A 16335-nucleotide genomic window follows, 5' to 3' on the forward strand; every position below is an offset into this window, starting at 1 on the left:
TCTAGTTATGTTCCCTTGGGATCGTTCCTTTGTTCTGTTTGTTGTTCAACTTTAACAATATATTCAGTGCTAAAACGATAATGGAATCAATGAGAAAACCTCAAAAATGAAATGTTAGTTTGTTACAAAATCTGTAAAAAATACCACAGCTTTGTGGGACAAAGTCTCATGGTTCAGATCTTCACCAGATTCACAGGAAACTGGAAAGAAAAAATTGTGAATGTCTCATGAACTACAACAGACCGTGAAATCTATGACACATGGTGGTGGTAGTGTCAGTGCAGCAGAACTGGGATACTCCACTTTTTATTCATTATGAAACTAAATTTATGGTCTTTATTGATACTGATTTAAGTTATCAGTAGCTTAATGACGCAATGACAGCAATTTCTTGGCAGTGAGCTCACAGCACATCAGCTGTTATGGTCAGGAGGCCAGGGAGAGTGACCAGAGTGGCAGATTTAGCCTGATATCACAGAAACACACCAATGTTTTTCTAGGAATTTTCTCGGAGCCCTTAATGACCTCAGACAACACCTCAGTTTAACGTTTCATCGGAAGCTCTATTTATTCAGTACAGTGTCCCTGCCACGGCACTCAGGCTTTGGGAGTCATCCACACAGAGCACAGGGACAGCGCCCCCTGTTGAACTCACCTGCGCCACCTCCAGCAACCACCTACGCTTACATAGAAGGAGGCCTCCCATCCAAGTACTGACGCAGACCTGCTGAGCCTCAGTGGCTCTATGTGCTGTTCACTCTCACACGGTCACTGACGTTCATTCAGTGGCCACTTTCCCACTGCAGAGCCGAATGGTTCTTAAGGCTGTTCTGTGCTATTGTGGACCCTTTTGTAGAACCGATTCTGATTCCTTTTTCTCTTGCTATGTCAGGAGCAGGTAGTGCACTGCATCTCGTAAAAATGATAAATAGAGGACTAAGAGTTATTTGGATTGTTTGTGTACGTCTTATTTGTGTCCAAAAATGCACAGAACTAACATTACACACTATGAATACTACAAACAGGACGCCTGCAGGTTCTGTGGCCAACAGCGGGACTCGTGTGGTCAAGGTGTGTTACAGCTACTAACACTTCATATAATATACATTTAAAAAATGAATATAGAGAAAGAGGTTGTACATTTTACTCAACTGTGAAAATAACGTGTTCCAGAATAACCACATATTTGATCAGAAATTGAATAATGAGCCAATCAGTGGATCTCTATGTTATTTAAGCCCCTCCCACAGAACTGCTCTGTGGCCCTGAATATGGTTCACTAACCGTGCTGAGAATTACCGGTTGTGGAAAAGGCACCGTCTGAGCTCAGAACCGTTTGTCACTGCAGGTGGAAAGAGTCCATAGTGTCCACCATCAAAAACCGCCCTCAACCAAAAGGGCAGCACAGCCCCAGTGCTTGTGGACGGCAGCGTGGCGTAGTAGCGGTCAGTTTATTGTTGCTTTTGTTGACGTCGGAGGCTGCTTTTGAGGCCTGGATCCGTGTCAGGCCGAGCTGAAAGCGGCCGCGCTGGTTTCCAGGAGGACTTTGATGTGTATCTGGGCAATGTGCTATTAGAGGGATTTAGCCCAGCTGACAGCTCGGAGAGTAGGTGGCGAAATTGCAGTGCCAGCAGGCTAAAAGAATGCTGGGAACAGGATTAGGATCATATTCTGGCAGTGCCTGTCACTTCTTCAATGGACCGGGGTTTCTTATGGTGGCAGCTTTCATTCTCCATGCACCTAAAACCTTTAGCAGCTCTAAAAAGAGGGGGGCGTGGGGAGGGGGGGGACTGATTGAATGGTACACTGTGATTTTTGTGCTGGCTGTGCTCAATGGCCATTGTGTGTGTTGGAGTGTGTGCGCTTGTGTGAAGGGGTTAAGGACTGTCCAATGAAATAAAGACCAGTGAATTTCAACCTTGTCACACACTAGGCCAGAGGTTGGATCCCATCCAGCTGTAATTCACACTGGTAAAAAAAGACTGAGGAACAGTAATGGAAGTGCTTTTTCCTGTAATGTTGATGAGCAAACAATAGACCCTCATCCAGGACCTTTACACGTGGCCCTTGCCCTCAAAGGCCTGACAGAGGAGGTTGTTAGAGCTGTGCCACTGGACAGGGCCTGGCTCTATGGTGAGGAAACTAACTCCGTGTGGCTCCCTGATTACCTGTCGGCATCATCCTGATGTGAAACACCTGGTAAAGGAGGTGATGGGTTGAAAGGAGGGGAGAGGGAGGGAGAAGGATTGAAGAAGCTTTTAAAATCTTAAAGAACCTTTCGTTGATTGTTGCATGGCAGTGCACAAAGATCCTTTTGCTGCTGCTATCACAATGTCATTGCACATCAACACGCTTGGAGGAGAATGCTAACTGCCCAGGTTTTTTCGTTATGTTGTTCTTAGATGCCTGCGTATGGTAGTGTCTCTCTCTCTCTCTTTCCTCTCTCTCTCTCTCTCTCTCTCTCTCTCTCTCTCTCTCTCTCTCTCTCTCTCTCTCTCTCTCTCTCTCTAGTGACAGTAGTGTTATGAGCACAGTGAGACCGAGTGTTGTAAAGCTGCTGTGTTTAGGGGGACATGGGGCAGTGTGAAGAGCGGGTGGGCACTGATGGTGAGGGTCCGAGGAGCGAGCCTGAGCCTGTGGTTGAACGCAGGCCGAGGGGAGAAGCCTCTTTATGTGAGCGAAGGGTTTTATGCATTCTGACAAACCACGCTGTTTAAGACATAATAGCAGCATAATCACGGCCCCGGGCGGCCATTCCTCAGCATAACGACCCCCTCATTCATCAGGGGGGGGCTTATGTCCCCAAACCCATCTTACTGCACCAGATTTCCCTGTCCTCCCGCCCTCTTTTCACCTCTCCTTTTCTCTCCTCCATATCATTTTCTCTCTCTCCAATCTCTGTCTCTCTTTCTCTTTTTTCCTTTCCTTCTTGTCTCTCTAGCTTTCTTTACGTTACTTTCTTTTCTCTGTAGTTTCTTTGCATTTCTTCTCTCCCTCTCTTTTAGGAGTAATTCACTCTGTGTTTATGTCCGTTTAAAACCCATTGCCTATATAAGATTGATCAAAATGAACACTATAGCACCCCCTTGTGGTGCGATTCACCACGAGTGTGAGAGTATGAGTGAGTAAGTTAGAGAGACAGGCAGAAATGAACTTGTCATGTCAAGATCTTCAAGCAGAGATTTATTGAGTACATATTTATTTTTTATTTTACAAGTTTTCAATCCTACAGTCGTCACAGAGTTCCTCAGAGTCGCCCTCCTCCTTATATCTGTGTGTGTGTAAATATAAATACACTGTATATAAGCTACAGGTTCACCACACACTCATGATGGAGAACAGCGGGAGAGAGTACAACGTTATGAGCACAGCGACAATGGAAGTAGTTTACATTTATGACCATAATCCAGTGGGGGGAGGGGGAGGGGGGAGAGGGAGGGCAATGCACGCGGGACTAACGTTACCGTCCAAAACCAATTTAACAGTCTCACAACAGGACAGCTACGAGAATCGTCAAGTGGAGGTCGCTTAGATTCCTCTCAGTCTAGAACATAGAACATTTTCCTTAACCAGCGAACATTTACAGATAAAGACTTTGTGTAGATTTACATTTTACAAAATAGTTTACAAACACCACGGGGTCCGACCCCAGGGGACGGACAGCTGCCTTTTCCGGGAAGTGCCTTCTTCTTTATTTACATTGAATAAAATGAACAACAGTCATAATAATGTCAAAATAACAAATAAATAAATCCTTAAACTGTCCCAAATGTTGTTGACCTTATGGATTTGATCCTGTTTTCATTCGAAGGGTTCAGGAGGCTGCGCTCATGTTGTTTCAGACGAGTAGCTGCAATCTCTAATGATATGCACAGCCCGTAATTGCCTTTCTTCCTCAGCCCAAGGCTGAATGTAATTAAAAGCTCTGTGAACGTCAGAACCGTGTTCCCATTACCCCAGCCGTTCTCGCCTTAACGTTGGCCGTTAAACAGGTAAATTAGTCAGGTTTAATTAAGCAGTCTGGTCTTACAAGGCAGGGATTTACGCTGTTAACCGTATGGAGTTATGTAATGTGTAATTTGAGCATGGCACTAATTGAATTTGAAGTCCAGGCCTCGCTGTGTGTGAGGCACAAAGCTCTTCTATTAAAAGTGCTACGGTCAAACAGCTCAAGGAACTGTCAGCGTTTGAATGGTAAGCAGACACATAAGTCCGTTTTAAAGATATAATATGTAACATTAGCACATGAGCGCACTGTCTACAAAGGCCCACTTCTGTTGAGTCAGTAGTTGTTGATTTTAGTCTGAATTTCTGGGGCCTTCTGTTTAGTAGTAGATGTTTTGGGTCAGTGTTCCAGGGGCCAGTAGTTGGGTCAGTAGTTTGCTTTTGTGGTCAGTTTTCCTGGGACGTGCCTTTGGGTCAGTAGTTGGTGATTTGGGCCTGCTGTTAGGTCAGTAGTTGGTGTTTTGGGTCAGCGTTCCTGGGGCCTGCTCTTGAGTCAGTATTTGGTGTTTTGGATCAGTTTTCCTGGGGCCTGCTGCTGGGTCAGTAGTTGGTGATTTGGGGCAGTGATCCTGGGGCCTGCCCTTGGGTCAGTAGTTGGTGTTTTGGATCAGTGTCCCTGGGGCCCGCTGTTGGGTCAGTAGTTGGTGTTTTGGATCATTGTTCATGGAGCCCGCTTTTGGGTCAGTAGTTTGTGTTTTGGTCAGTGTTTCTGGGCCTGTTGTTGGGTCAGATGGTGTTTTGGGTCAGTGTTCCTGGGACTCACTGTTGGGCCAGTAGTTGGTGATTTGGGTCCATGTTCCTGGGGCCTGCTGTCTGGTTAATAGTTGGTGTTTTGGGTCAGTGTTCCTGGGGCCTGTTGTCAGGTCAGTAGTTGGTGTTTTGGGTCAGTGTTCCTGGGGCCTGTTGTCAGGTCAGTAGTTGGTGTTTGGGTCAGTGTTTCTGGGGCCTGCTGTCAGGTCAGTAGGTGGTGTTTTGGGCCAGTGTTCCTGGGGCCTGCTCTCAGGTCAGTAGTTGGTGTTTTTGGTCAGTGTTCCTGGGGCCTGCTGTCGGGTCAGTAGTTGATGATATGGGTCAGCATTCCTGGGGCCTGCTCTCAGGTCAGTAGTTGGTGATATGGGTCAGTGTTCCTGGGGCCTGCTGTCAGGTCAGTAGTTGGTGTTTTGGGTCAGTGTTCCTGGGGCCTGCTGTCAGGTCAGTAGTTGGTGATATGGGTCAGTGTTCCTGGGGCCTGCTGTCAGGTCAGTAGTTGGTGTTTTGGGTCAGTGTTCCTGGGGCCTGTTGTCAGGTCAGTAGTTGGTGTTTGGGTCAGTGTTTCTGGGGCCTGCTGTCAGGTCAGTAGGTGGTGTTTTGGGCCAGTGTTCCTGGGGCCTGCTCTCAGGTCAGTAGTTGGTGTTTTTGGTCAGTGTTCCTGGGGCCTGCTGTCGGGTCAGTAGTTGATGATATGGGTCAGCATTCCTGGGGCCTGCTGTCGGGTCAGTAGTTGGTGATATGGGTCAGCATTCCTGGGGCCTGCTGTCGGGTCAGTAGTTGGTGATATGGGTCAGTGTTCCTGGGGCCTGCTGTCAGGTCAGTAGGTGGTGTTTTGGGCCAGTGTTCCTGGGGCCTGCTGTCAGGTCAGTAGTTGGTGATATGGGTCAGTGTTCCTGGGGCCTGCTGTCAGGTCAGTAGTTGGTGTTTTGGGTCAGTGTTCCTGGGGCCTGCTGTTGGGTCAGTAGTTGGTGTTTTGGGTCAGTTGTCAGTCAGTTGGGCAGCGTGTCCAACCCCAGCGAGGCAGCATGCTGCTTGGCTCTGAGGCGCAGATTCTCAATGCTGCTGGTCTTGCTGGCAGAGGCCTGCAGCAGTGGGGTGTTCCACATCTGCTGGGCATGCTGGGAGAGTGAGTGGTAATAGGACTGGCAGCCCAGGGGTGGCGCCATGTTGACATTCATGCCCAGGTATGGCAAGGATGAGGGGGCGGCCATGTCGAATGAAGGGTAGTGCACCAGGTTGTTGGTGGCTGCCATGTGCTGGCGGAACTGCTCCTGTAAACGGAAGAGGCTTAGGGGTGAGGAGGAGTAGGAGTGACTCTGAGAGACCCCGCTGACCCCTGCCGACGAGGACCCCATCACCGGAGAATCCAGTGGAGAGTCTGGAGGAGGAGGAAGAAATGGGGAGTAAGTTATTACTTTATCAGTCCACTTTTACAAGCCCCATCAAACTCATACCAAGGGTGTGGGACTGAGCTCCATCTACCTTTGGCATGACTTGGAGGGGGAAACCTCAATAACATTCTTGTGGTTGCCATGACATCCTCACAGAGTGATTCAAACACTGCAGGGGCGTTAAAAGACCTATAAGGCATAACCCCTTGGCATTTTACCTGGTTTGGGACTGAGGCGTTTGCAGGTGGGAGACTGGACTCCAGGGGGCAGTTTCTCTGCCTTCAGTGCCTCTCTCTGGGGCTTGAGCTCTTCCTCTCGGTCCGTGGTGGTATCCTCTGTGGCCGACTCGCTGCCGGACTGCTCGGCCGAGGTGACGTTCAGCTCCACGCTCAGCTCTGAGGATAAGGCCTGCTGAGGTCCTTCTGCTTCCAGAGAGGAAGAGGAGGAAGAGGAGGAGGAGGAGGAGGAGGAAGGAGGGAGAGGGTTCTCCAGGCCCATGCTGGACTGAGTCTCGCTCTTCTCGCTCGTTCCCAGAGCTCCATCGGCCGAGTTGTCCTTCTGTTTCTGCAGCTGCTCTTTCTGCAAGCTCCGTTGCTTCTTGCGGAACTTCGCTCGCCTGTTCTTAAACCAAACCTGGTTGGAGAAAGAGGTGAGGTCAGCGTCATATTCACATTTATCAAGATCATCATCACTGTAGTCTTTCACTGAAGCCATCGACCATCGTCTGCAAATTTTGGACATCATTGTTCAGCGGACAAATTTGGGTTGTTTTCTACGAGAAAATCACAGCAGGGAATGCAGTTCCACTGTCCCACACCCTGGTGTTAGACGGCTTTATACCCTTCTAGCCCACACTGCTCCCCAGCGTCCCAATCAAACACAGAGAGCACCTTACAGTGGCAGACCTCCCTTTTGAACAGTGTGCTCGTGCTCATGGATGTGAAGGTGGGGTGTGTCCTCACCTGCACCCGAGCCTCCGGCAGGTTGGTGCACATGGCCAGGCGCTCACGCATCACCACGTCCGGGTAGTGCGTCTTCTGGAAGGTCTTCTCCAGCGCTTCCAGCTGCTGCGCGGTGAAGGCTGTGCGGCTGCGGCGCTGCTTCCGGTGCTGAGAGCCGTAGCGCGCCTCCAGGATGATGTCTAGAAAGGTGGGACCCGTTTTTGGAAGAGAAGAAAACATAAATACAGAGAAATTCAATCAGCTGCGCAAGGAGGCGCACAAGCCTGCAGTTGTACTAATGTGTGTGTGTGTTGTGTGTGTGTGTGTGTGTGTGTGTGTGTGTGTTGTGTGAGTGAGAGAGGCTTGAGTGTGACATTCCAGAGAAAAAAAAACATGATGTATGTGTCCTCTCACATGAACTGCATGAGTCTAGAGAGGGAGGAAGAGAAAAAGCAAGCTCTAGAGAATTGAGAAGAGTGAAAAACTAGAAAAACAGAAGAAGAACTGAATAAAAAAGTAAATTGATTGATTGACTGAGCGATCGACTGGTTGGTTGGGTGATTGATTGCTTGGTTGGATGGTTGACTTTCAGATTGGTGTATTGACAGACTGACTGATACCTGCTCTTACCTGCCAGTCTCTCTGCGAGTGTGAGGGCGTGTACTGAGGGTCTGTAGTCCGCAGTGTGTTGGGCCTGTTGCGCCGCCTGCTGGTGGAGGTTATACATGGCACTCAGAGAGTTCATGGCATGGAGAGAGTAGCCGTTCACTCCGTAATGCTGCATTCCCACAGCTGCTGAAACACACACGTTAAAATAAAATATCATATAAATCCTAAATAATAATTCAGAGTCATTACACAGTTCACGGTTACATTTACGTTTACAAACGCATTCAAATACAGGAACCTTAGTGAATCATTTCACTCAATTAAAAATCTATAAATAAATAAATAAAAACATTGCAAGTTGTGAAAACCAACAAAATGTCCTCACAACACGTTCTCGCAGCATGTGAGATACTGCTATCTTTCCAAGGACATCTGCTCCTCACAAGCATATAAAAACACACACACACACACACGTGTACTGCTAAACTACACACACTTCAATACTAAAAACACTAATGAAACCTGTACTATTGTATTTCAGAAAAACACGCACCAATTAATAATAAACATGAAGACAGTGTACTTTATGGGAAGCACTTAACAGCACCCTCTTTTGGTGCAGTTCCTAATTATTTCTGACTTACTAGCCTGTTCCATTAGGGCCTTTACATCTTCAAACCTATACTAGTAAACACAAACTGAACCAGCACTAAACTACCTCTGCACACCCTGTAGGTCACCCCCACCATTACTGCACTAACACTCAATTATTACCCCACCAATACCTCTCAGTTAACCCACCAGTACCCCACTATTACTCCACAATAGCCCTACCATTACCCCACCAGTACACCTCAGTTAACCCAGCAGTACCCCACTATTACTCCACAATAGCCCTACCATTACCCCACCAGTACACCTCAGTTAACCCAGCAGTACCCCACTATTACTCCACAATAGCCCTACCATTACCCCACCAATACCCCTCAGTTAACCCAGCAGTACCCCACTATTACTCTACAAGAGCCCTACCATTACCCCACCAGTACCCCTCAGTTAACCCACCAATACCCCACTATTACTCCACAAGAGCCCTACCATTACCCCACCAATACCCCTCAGTTAACCCAGCAGTACCCCACTATTACTCCACAATAGCCCTACCATTACCCCACCAATAACCCTCAGTTAACCCAGCAGTACCCCACTATTACTCCACAATAGCCCTAACATTACCCCACCAGTACACCTCAGTTAACCCAGCAGTACCCCACTATTACTCCACAATAGCCCTACCATTACCCCACCAATACCCCTCAGTTAACCCAGCAGTACCCCACTATTACTCTACAAGAGCCCTACCATTACCCCACCAGTACGCCTCAGTTAACCCAGCAGTACCCCACTATTACTCCACAATAGCCCTACCATTACCCCACCAGTACCCCTCAGTTAACCCACCAATACCCCACTATTACTCCACAAGAACCCTACCATTACCCCACCAATACCCCTCAGTTAACCCACCAGTACCCCACTATTACTCCACAATAGCCCTACCATTACCCCACAAGTACCCCTCAGTTAACCCAGCTGTACCCCACTATTACTCCACAATAGCCCTACCATTACCCCACCAGTACCCTACAATTATCACACCATTATGACACTTCCACACCGATTCCACACCATTGTCTCACAATTACCCCACAATATTTGTTAATTATTAATCTCCCTTCACTCTTCTGTCTGCTCTGATAGAGCTGTTGTTACAGGGTGTTTTCTGTTGATTTTCTAAAGTGTTTAAAACAAGTTCATCCTCGATTATAAACGCACCCAAACAATCACACCCTCCGCAAGGAACTGAAAGAAGGCCTGTATCTCACACATTTCTATGTCTCAGGTTTCAATGGAAGAGTTGCTGTATATTGTTTTTTTCTCCGTATGTAAACTGACAGTGGAGCATTAAAAGGTGCAGTGTGTACACTCTCAGAAAAACTCTCACCGCCGTGGTACATTTCACTGGCAACTGCAGTGGTACCTTCAAGGGTAAGTCTGCTCAGCCCTAATTCGGAAACTCAACTGTACACTCTCAGTAAGAAAAAAAACAAGAATGGGAGATGTATATTATTGTCACCTTTAAAGGTACAACACTGGTGTTAAAGTCTGGTTGTGTTCATTACATTCTCTTCACCAGAAGGAGAGGGGGATATCTGTAATCTTTCATTCTAGAACTTTGTAAAATATAAGTAATAATATGAGTCCTGGAGATGAAAATGAGGCGTATGAAATCAACACAACTTTAAAAACCTTTTACAGTATATTTTTGAGTCGCATTGATTTCAAAATTCTGGCTTCAACACGTTTGATTACATTTTACATCGATTTTAATCAAGATCACTGATGTGAGGGAACAGTTACTCTCTCTGTACCTTCAGTGAACAACGCTGTACCTGTGCTGGACCTTTTTTCTCCGACCTGGTGAGGGCTGTGCTCCCTGGAGAGAGTGTGTTCACTCTGTTCTCAGTTTTACCATCAGCTGTAACATGTCTTTTTGTCCCGGGGCGCTGAGAGTTGTGCGCACACCTACCCGGCCGTAAAGGCATGAGCAGGAACGTGCGTTAACAAGCCCATGCCTATGCAAATGAGATCTGATTAATATTTAAAGCGGCTTGTGGTGAATATGCATGTGATTGTTTGACAGCGACGTGTTTTTTTTAAAGACGCTCATTAATTCCACATTACGGCTCTGTTCAGATCATTACTCGCGCAAATGAATCTAATTGCTGCAATTATCAGCCGCTCATCTGAGAGGATGAACTCAATCACTCAATTAGTGAAACTAATCCCACGCTCAGACAGCACTCGGGAGATCACTCAGCTTTACATACAAATAAAATAATAATAATCTAAGAATAAAGTCCCTAATGAGGAACATCCGCTGCAATTACAGTGCGGTAATCACCTTTTAATCACCACACGCATCATGGGATATCTCTATTTTATTAAATAGCATCTATTCTTATATTTAACTGATATTCTACATCATGAATACAGGGCTAAATATAAAATAATCATAATTAAATATTCAGACTTTACTTTCTACATTACTTCATTATAAATACATATAAATATTCACTTTCAGTGTTGTCCATCACTGCACAGTTCATTTTCTTATTCATAAATAATGATTGATAATGTCCTCAGGCATGATTAGACATTTACTAGAGTTAGTAGCTTCATTAGTAAAACCTTAATTTTGAAAATTAAAACAATTAATTTCCCCTTCTACTAACGGTGTGTATAGATGTGTTATAACTGTATTCCGATGAGAAGCGGTGTATTATTCCAACTGCAGCTAGCTGCAAAATAACATGCAAATATAACTGCAATATTTATAATAAAATAAAAATAATAATAAACAAAATCAGGTTTGAAATATTGTTCTCAAGTGTGCTGCAAATTTAAAATACATAAGTGAAAATAATACTTTAACAAACACTCGCAAATGATTGTAAAAAAAATAATCTGCCAAATTAAATATTAATTTATTTACATATAATTTAATTAACTGAAACTTGTTGTTTGTTGTTCAGTTAAATTAATCACAGAATCCTCTGTCTAGTAAATTTGTTCAAGGTCTGTGATACAATTAAAATAAAATATTATTATATTGTTAGAAATATTTATTTTTTTTCTTATTATTAACGATTGAAGTCATTCTTTGATTTATATTTAGGGATTTCTCGAAGCTGGTTATTGTCAGACTATTGCACTATGCAACATTTGGAGTGTAGTTATAATACAGCTATTACTGTTTATAACATGGTAATAACAATAATGATTTCATCATTAAATTCTCAAAGTTAAGGATGTTTACTAATGAAGCTAATAGCTGTAATGAATGTCTAATTGTTCCTGAGCACATTATTGATCTGTTATTTCTTTATAAATAAATAAAACGACAGGGCGGTGACCAACAGTAAAATAAATTAATAAATTAATTAAATAAATAAATTCAGATGGAATCCTCTTTGATCCGAATCAGAAATAAATCAGAAAAGCACTGGGACAGTAAAAGAGGCGTGGAGATTGGAAAAAGAGAGGGATTTTCTCCTCCACCAGTCTGTGGGAGTTACTGTAGTTTGTGGTGGAGAAGTGACACTGTGTGGAAAGAGAGAATCTACTTCAGTTCCCTTTTTCTCTTTTTCTCCCAGTGGATGATCGGTCTCCTCATCTGTTTCTGATTCGCTGATCAGAGAACCACTGGGAGAAGAAGAGAAGTAGAGAAAGAGGGAGAGGTGATGGAGAAATGTGCTAAACATAAACGCTCCCTCTGTTTCATTCAAAGTGAATAGAAATGATGCTGAAGTGTCTGTTGTTAGCCACTACACGCTCCGTTTATTTATTCATTAACACCGTAGGGTCAGTGATGAAAGATCAATAATCATATGCCCTTAGGCACGGTTAGACACAGCTTAGACGTATTAGCTTTATTAGACATTCATTAGCTTGATTAGCGAAATATATATTTGTTATTACTACGTTATAGCCTTGTAATAAATGTGGACGGGTGTTTAAGTGAAGGGAGTTAAAGAGCTGGATTTAAGGGAGCGTGTTGGGGAGTGTATTTGAGGAAAGGAGGTGGGGTATTCTGGGCAGTTTAAATGCCTCCCCCCTGCTGTGCCCCCTCCCTCAGCCCATTACCAGGAGCAGGGTCTGATGGATGTGATCAGAGTCCAGTGGGGAATCGCTTTAATTCTCTCCCACAGAAGGTGCTTTGCTAAACATTTACTTTGCCCACCCCCACCCCCTGTAGTATTTGAATTGAATTGAATGGGGCTGTCCTGCCCCCTCCCTTGTCTGTCCTGCCCCCGTCCCTGTTGCCCCGGGGCAGTTCTGGCTGAGATGTATGGCTTCTCTGAGGGTAAAAATATGCACGCTTGATCCCCATTTGGCTCACTCCGTCTTTAATGGAAGTGCAAATAGGTTTGGACCGAGGGGTCCGTCCATTCTGCCCCACCGCACTCATCCTTCTCTCTCTCTCTTTCTCTCCCTCTCTCTCTCAGAGGGCCTGTTATCTCTGTTTACACTGCCCTCCGTTCAGATCACAACACATCAGATTAGATCAGATTAAATCAGATTATCAAACTAATCCCAGGCCATTTCTCACTGCGGGAGCTTCTTTTAAAAACAGGTTATTTCTACTTCATTTTAAAATGGCCACCCTTCCAAAAACCCTGTGGACACTGGCTACAAGTATTAGCTTTATTAGATGTTATTATCTCTATTACTCAAGCCCATTACTGTTATTACCATGTTATAAAGTCATAATATGACATGTTGCAGTGAAGTGCATTAATGAGCTGGATTTGTGTGTTGGCAGGTGTTTTTGGTGCGGAGGGAAGGGCCTAACGAGAACCCAAAAAAGGTTCTATTGACACCTGAGTCATTCCAGGAGCCAAGGGACCAAGTGGTGAATGGGCTTGCTTCCGATAAATTAAATTCCCCGCATTAATTTATTACACTCCTCAAGAGAAGAGAATCTGTCCTGACTCACTTGATACAAACTTGTTCCCAGTGTAAAGGTTCTATGAAGAACCCCTGAACAGAACCCTACAACAGGTTCTGTGGCAAGTGTCTCATTCAGAGAAGCATTTCTGTAAAGAATGAAGAATCTGTTCTGAAAAGTTGGACCTTTAAGGTACACAACTGGACTTTCAGAACTCTGCTGGACTTTCTGTCCTTTAGTGGACAACAAGGTACCTGTACAGGACATTTTTATCAGGCGCATTGTGTCATGGTCCTCAGAAGAACCCTTCAATTCTAAAGCTTTATATTATATTAATTATAAAGGTATAATAATAATAATAATAATAATAATAATAATAATAATAATAATAATTGCATTTTATTAAAGGTTTTGTCACATTCCCATGTCTCCTTCTAATTGAAGTTCCTTTCTATTATATGAACTTTTCTGAAGGTTCTAGATACAAAAAGCAGTACAGAAACTGGTATGTGGTTCTTTAAGCTTTAAAACGATGTAGGACTTTGTTTTAATTATTCTTCTAGGAACTTTATAAGTTTTAAGAACCTTTAAAACCAGATGTGTTTCCTCTGAGAATTTAATTTAGTAAAAACCCAGGTTCCAGAAAAAAGTTCCACAGTCTGAGGAACCACTAAAGGATCTCCAGCGGCTCTGGTTTCAGCTGAGTACAATTTACAGAAACTTTTATTTCATCTTCAAATGCTTCTCTCTCTCTCTCTCTCTCTCTCTCTCTCTCTCTCTCTCTCTCTCTCTCTCTCTCGTCTTCCATCCCTTTTTATCCTTCCTTGTCATCCTTCACGTATAATTTCTCTCCTCCTGCGACTGTGCGTGTGTGTGTTTGCCGCAGGGGTCAAACAGATCATCAGCACAAAGAGCAGCTTATTATTAATTTGTTAATAGTGGGTTTCACAGCTATTGAGGTCCGTCCGTTGTCCTGTTTACAGCCGGGGGGCTTTTTTTTTTTTGTCGGGGTGAACGTGGGGAGGGGGTCTTCTTCACGCTTCACTTTATTAAAACATCATTAATGTAACACTGACCCCAACGCTGGGATCTGATCGGCACCGAATCTGAACAATATTCACTACAAACCTTTCAATACACAGACTTAACATTTACTGGCAATATTTACAATTAAATATGGAAATAAATATCAATATTATTATTATTATTATTATTATTATTATTATTATTATTATTATGTTGTTGTTGTTGTTGTTACAGTTATATTCAGTTATATTTAGGATTTTTGTGCAGCATGCTGTTAGATTAATTCAGTAGATCTCACTGGAGTTGGGCGTATAATACATCTATAATTTTTACATTAACTGATTATTTATAACATTGTAATAACAACACTGTGGTTATTGTCATTTTATTCTCAAATTCAATTATAATTTTATTATAAAACTAATAAAAACAATGAGTGTCTAATTGTGACTGAGGACAATATTATTATTGTTATTATTATGATTATTATTATTATTTGTTTATTTATATAGTGCATAACAATAACACATGCTTATCATCATAATGTAATTTACATTTATTCATAATTAAAAATGTATCTTATAAACATTTAATAACTTATTGCTTTGTTGGATTTTTAAAATGCATTTTTATATATTATTAATAATACATAAATATGAATGTACTTACATACTTTTATAAAAATGTGTAATCCATTTGGTAAAAATTGTATTAAACCCAATGTTAATACGCTAAATGAAATCCATAACATTAGGAATAATCTCCACATTAATAAGCATTGTAAGCATTCGTATGGATGAACGTCTTACATTTCTGCATGTATTTTTAGATTTATATCCAATTGTTACAACTATAGACACATTAACTCAAATACTAAACAAATACTAATCCCAAACATTACAAGTGTGTTTTAAACTACATCGATGCTTGATTAAATACATAACAAATTAATTATGATTGTGTTATTTTATTATTACTACTTTACAAAGAGACATTTACAAATAAATTTAAATTTTATTTTTAACAGAAATCAAGCAGTTCAAGATACATTCGTTTTTTAATTCTGTTATCATCCAAAACGTCCATCTAGGAATCGGTACATGTAAATTTCGAAATGTCGAGGTGGAGGTTTGACCTTTCGTTTAATTTTAGATTGAAATATAAAGTGTTTTTAAATGTAACATTTTTAATTTCTGAGTAGGTTTTAAATTTACATTTAGATTTTTAAAAATACAGTTTTGTTTCTCTAAGAAACTTTTGGCAAATGAGGTGAGAGCATGTGTAGATTACTTAGGTTTAAAGGTTCTTATTAGTATTTTTATTAATGCTTATTTTAAGAATGATTTTAGATTCCACTTGACTACATTAATGTTCCTCCAGGGAAACATCAGCAGAGAAGAGGGTTTTCTGTGACATTAATGAACATTTGCAGCACTTTTACTTTTAGTGGTGTAGTTTAGGAAGTTATAAACAAGTCTGTCTATTCAGATCATGTTATTAATATGTTATAAATATAAAGTTAAATATGGAAACTAGAAAAAAACAACAAACTCCTTAAATGCAGACACTGGCTCCTTCAAGTCTTTACAAGAGTCAGATGAACTCAGTTAATTTTCTTATTTCCACATTGGCAGCATTATTGCACTGTAATATATCGTTATTACCATGTACTCTGACTCTAAGTGTTGTGATACCTGTCCTGGTTTAGGAAATAAATGTAGAACTGGATAAAAATGTCTGTAGGAGTGTCTTACCTCTATTTCTCTCTCCGGTTCAAATAATATCTTCTGCTTCTTTATATTAATATATCAGTTCCACATCCAGCCGTCTTCTTTTCACTCCGAGTCCATCCTGGTGTGTGTGAGGCTGTGTGAAAGAGTGTGAGAGTGTGTGAGACTGTTAGTGTGTGTTCAGCTCCACTCCAAAGCTCGTCTGCCATCTACACACACACTCCCTCTGGAGGAGGTTATAAAGAGGCTGGCCACTCCTCAGCTCAGCTCGCTATTGGAGTTCCGAGCTGTCAATCAAAGCTCTGCTGATGATTTTTCTCTTTTTTCAGCTCTTGTTCTGTTCTTTTCCTCTCGCTCGATTGTGCACTCGG

At 42.7% G+C, this 16335-nt stretch overlaps 1 protein-coding gene across 1 annotated transcript; it reads right to left on the reverse strand.

Moving 5' to 3' along the window:
- Positions 1-4891: 4891 nt before the first annotated feature.
- LOC136676011 (diencephalon/mesencephalon homeobox protein 1-A-like) lies at positions 4892-16017 on the reverse strand. The gene is made up of 5 exons (XM_066652859.1): positions 15989-16017; positions 7718-7879; positions 7109-7287; positions 6365-6779; positions 4892-6133 (listed from the first exon to the last, which is right to left on the reverse strand). The coding sequence occupies exons 2-5, from the start codon at positions 7869-7871 to the stop codon at positions 5745-5747; spliced, it is 1137 nt and encodes a 378-aa protein (XP_066508956.1). The 5' UTR covers positions 7872-7879; positions 15989-16017; the 3' UTR covers positions 4892-5744.
- Between the last annotated feature and the right edge of the window lie 318 nt (positions 16018-16335).

This window comes from Hoplias malabaricus, chromosome X1 (assembly GCF_029633855.1).
Source record: "Hoplias malabaricus isolate fHopMal1 chromosome X1, fHopMal1.hap1, whole genome shotgun sequence".
Classification (NCBI taxonomy): Eukaryota; Metazoa; Chordata; class Actinopteri; order Characiformes; family Erythrinidae; genus Hoplias; species Hoplias malabaricus.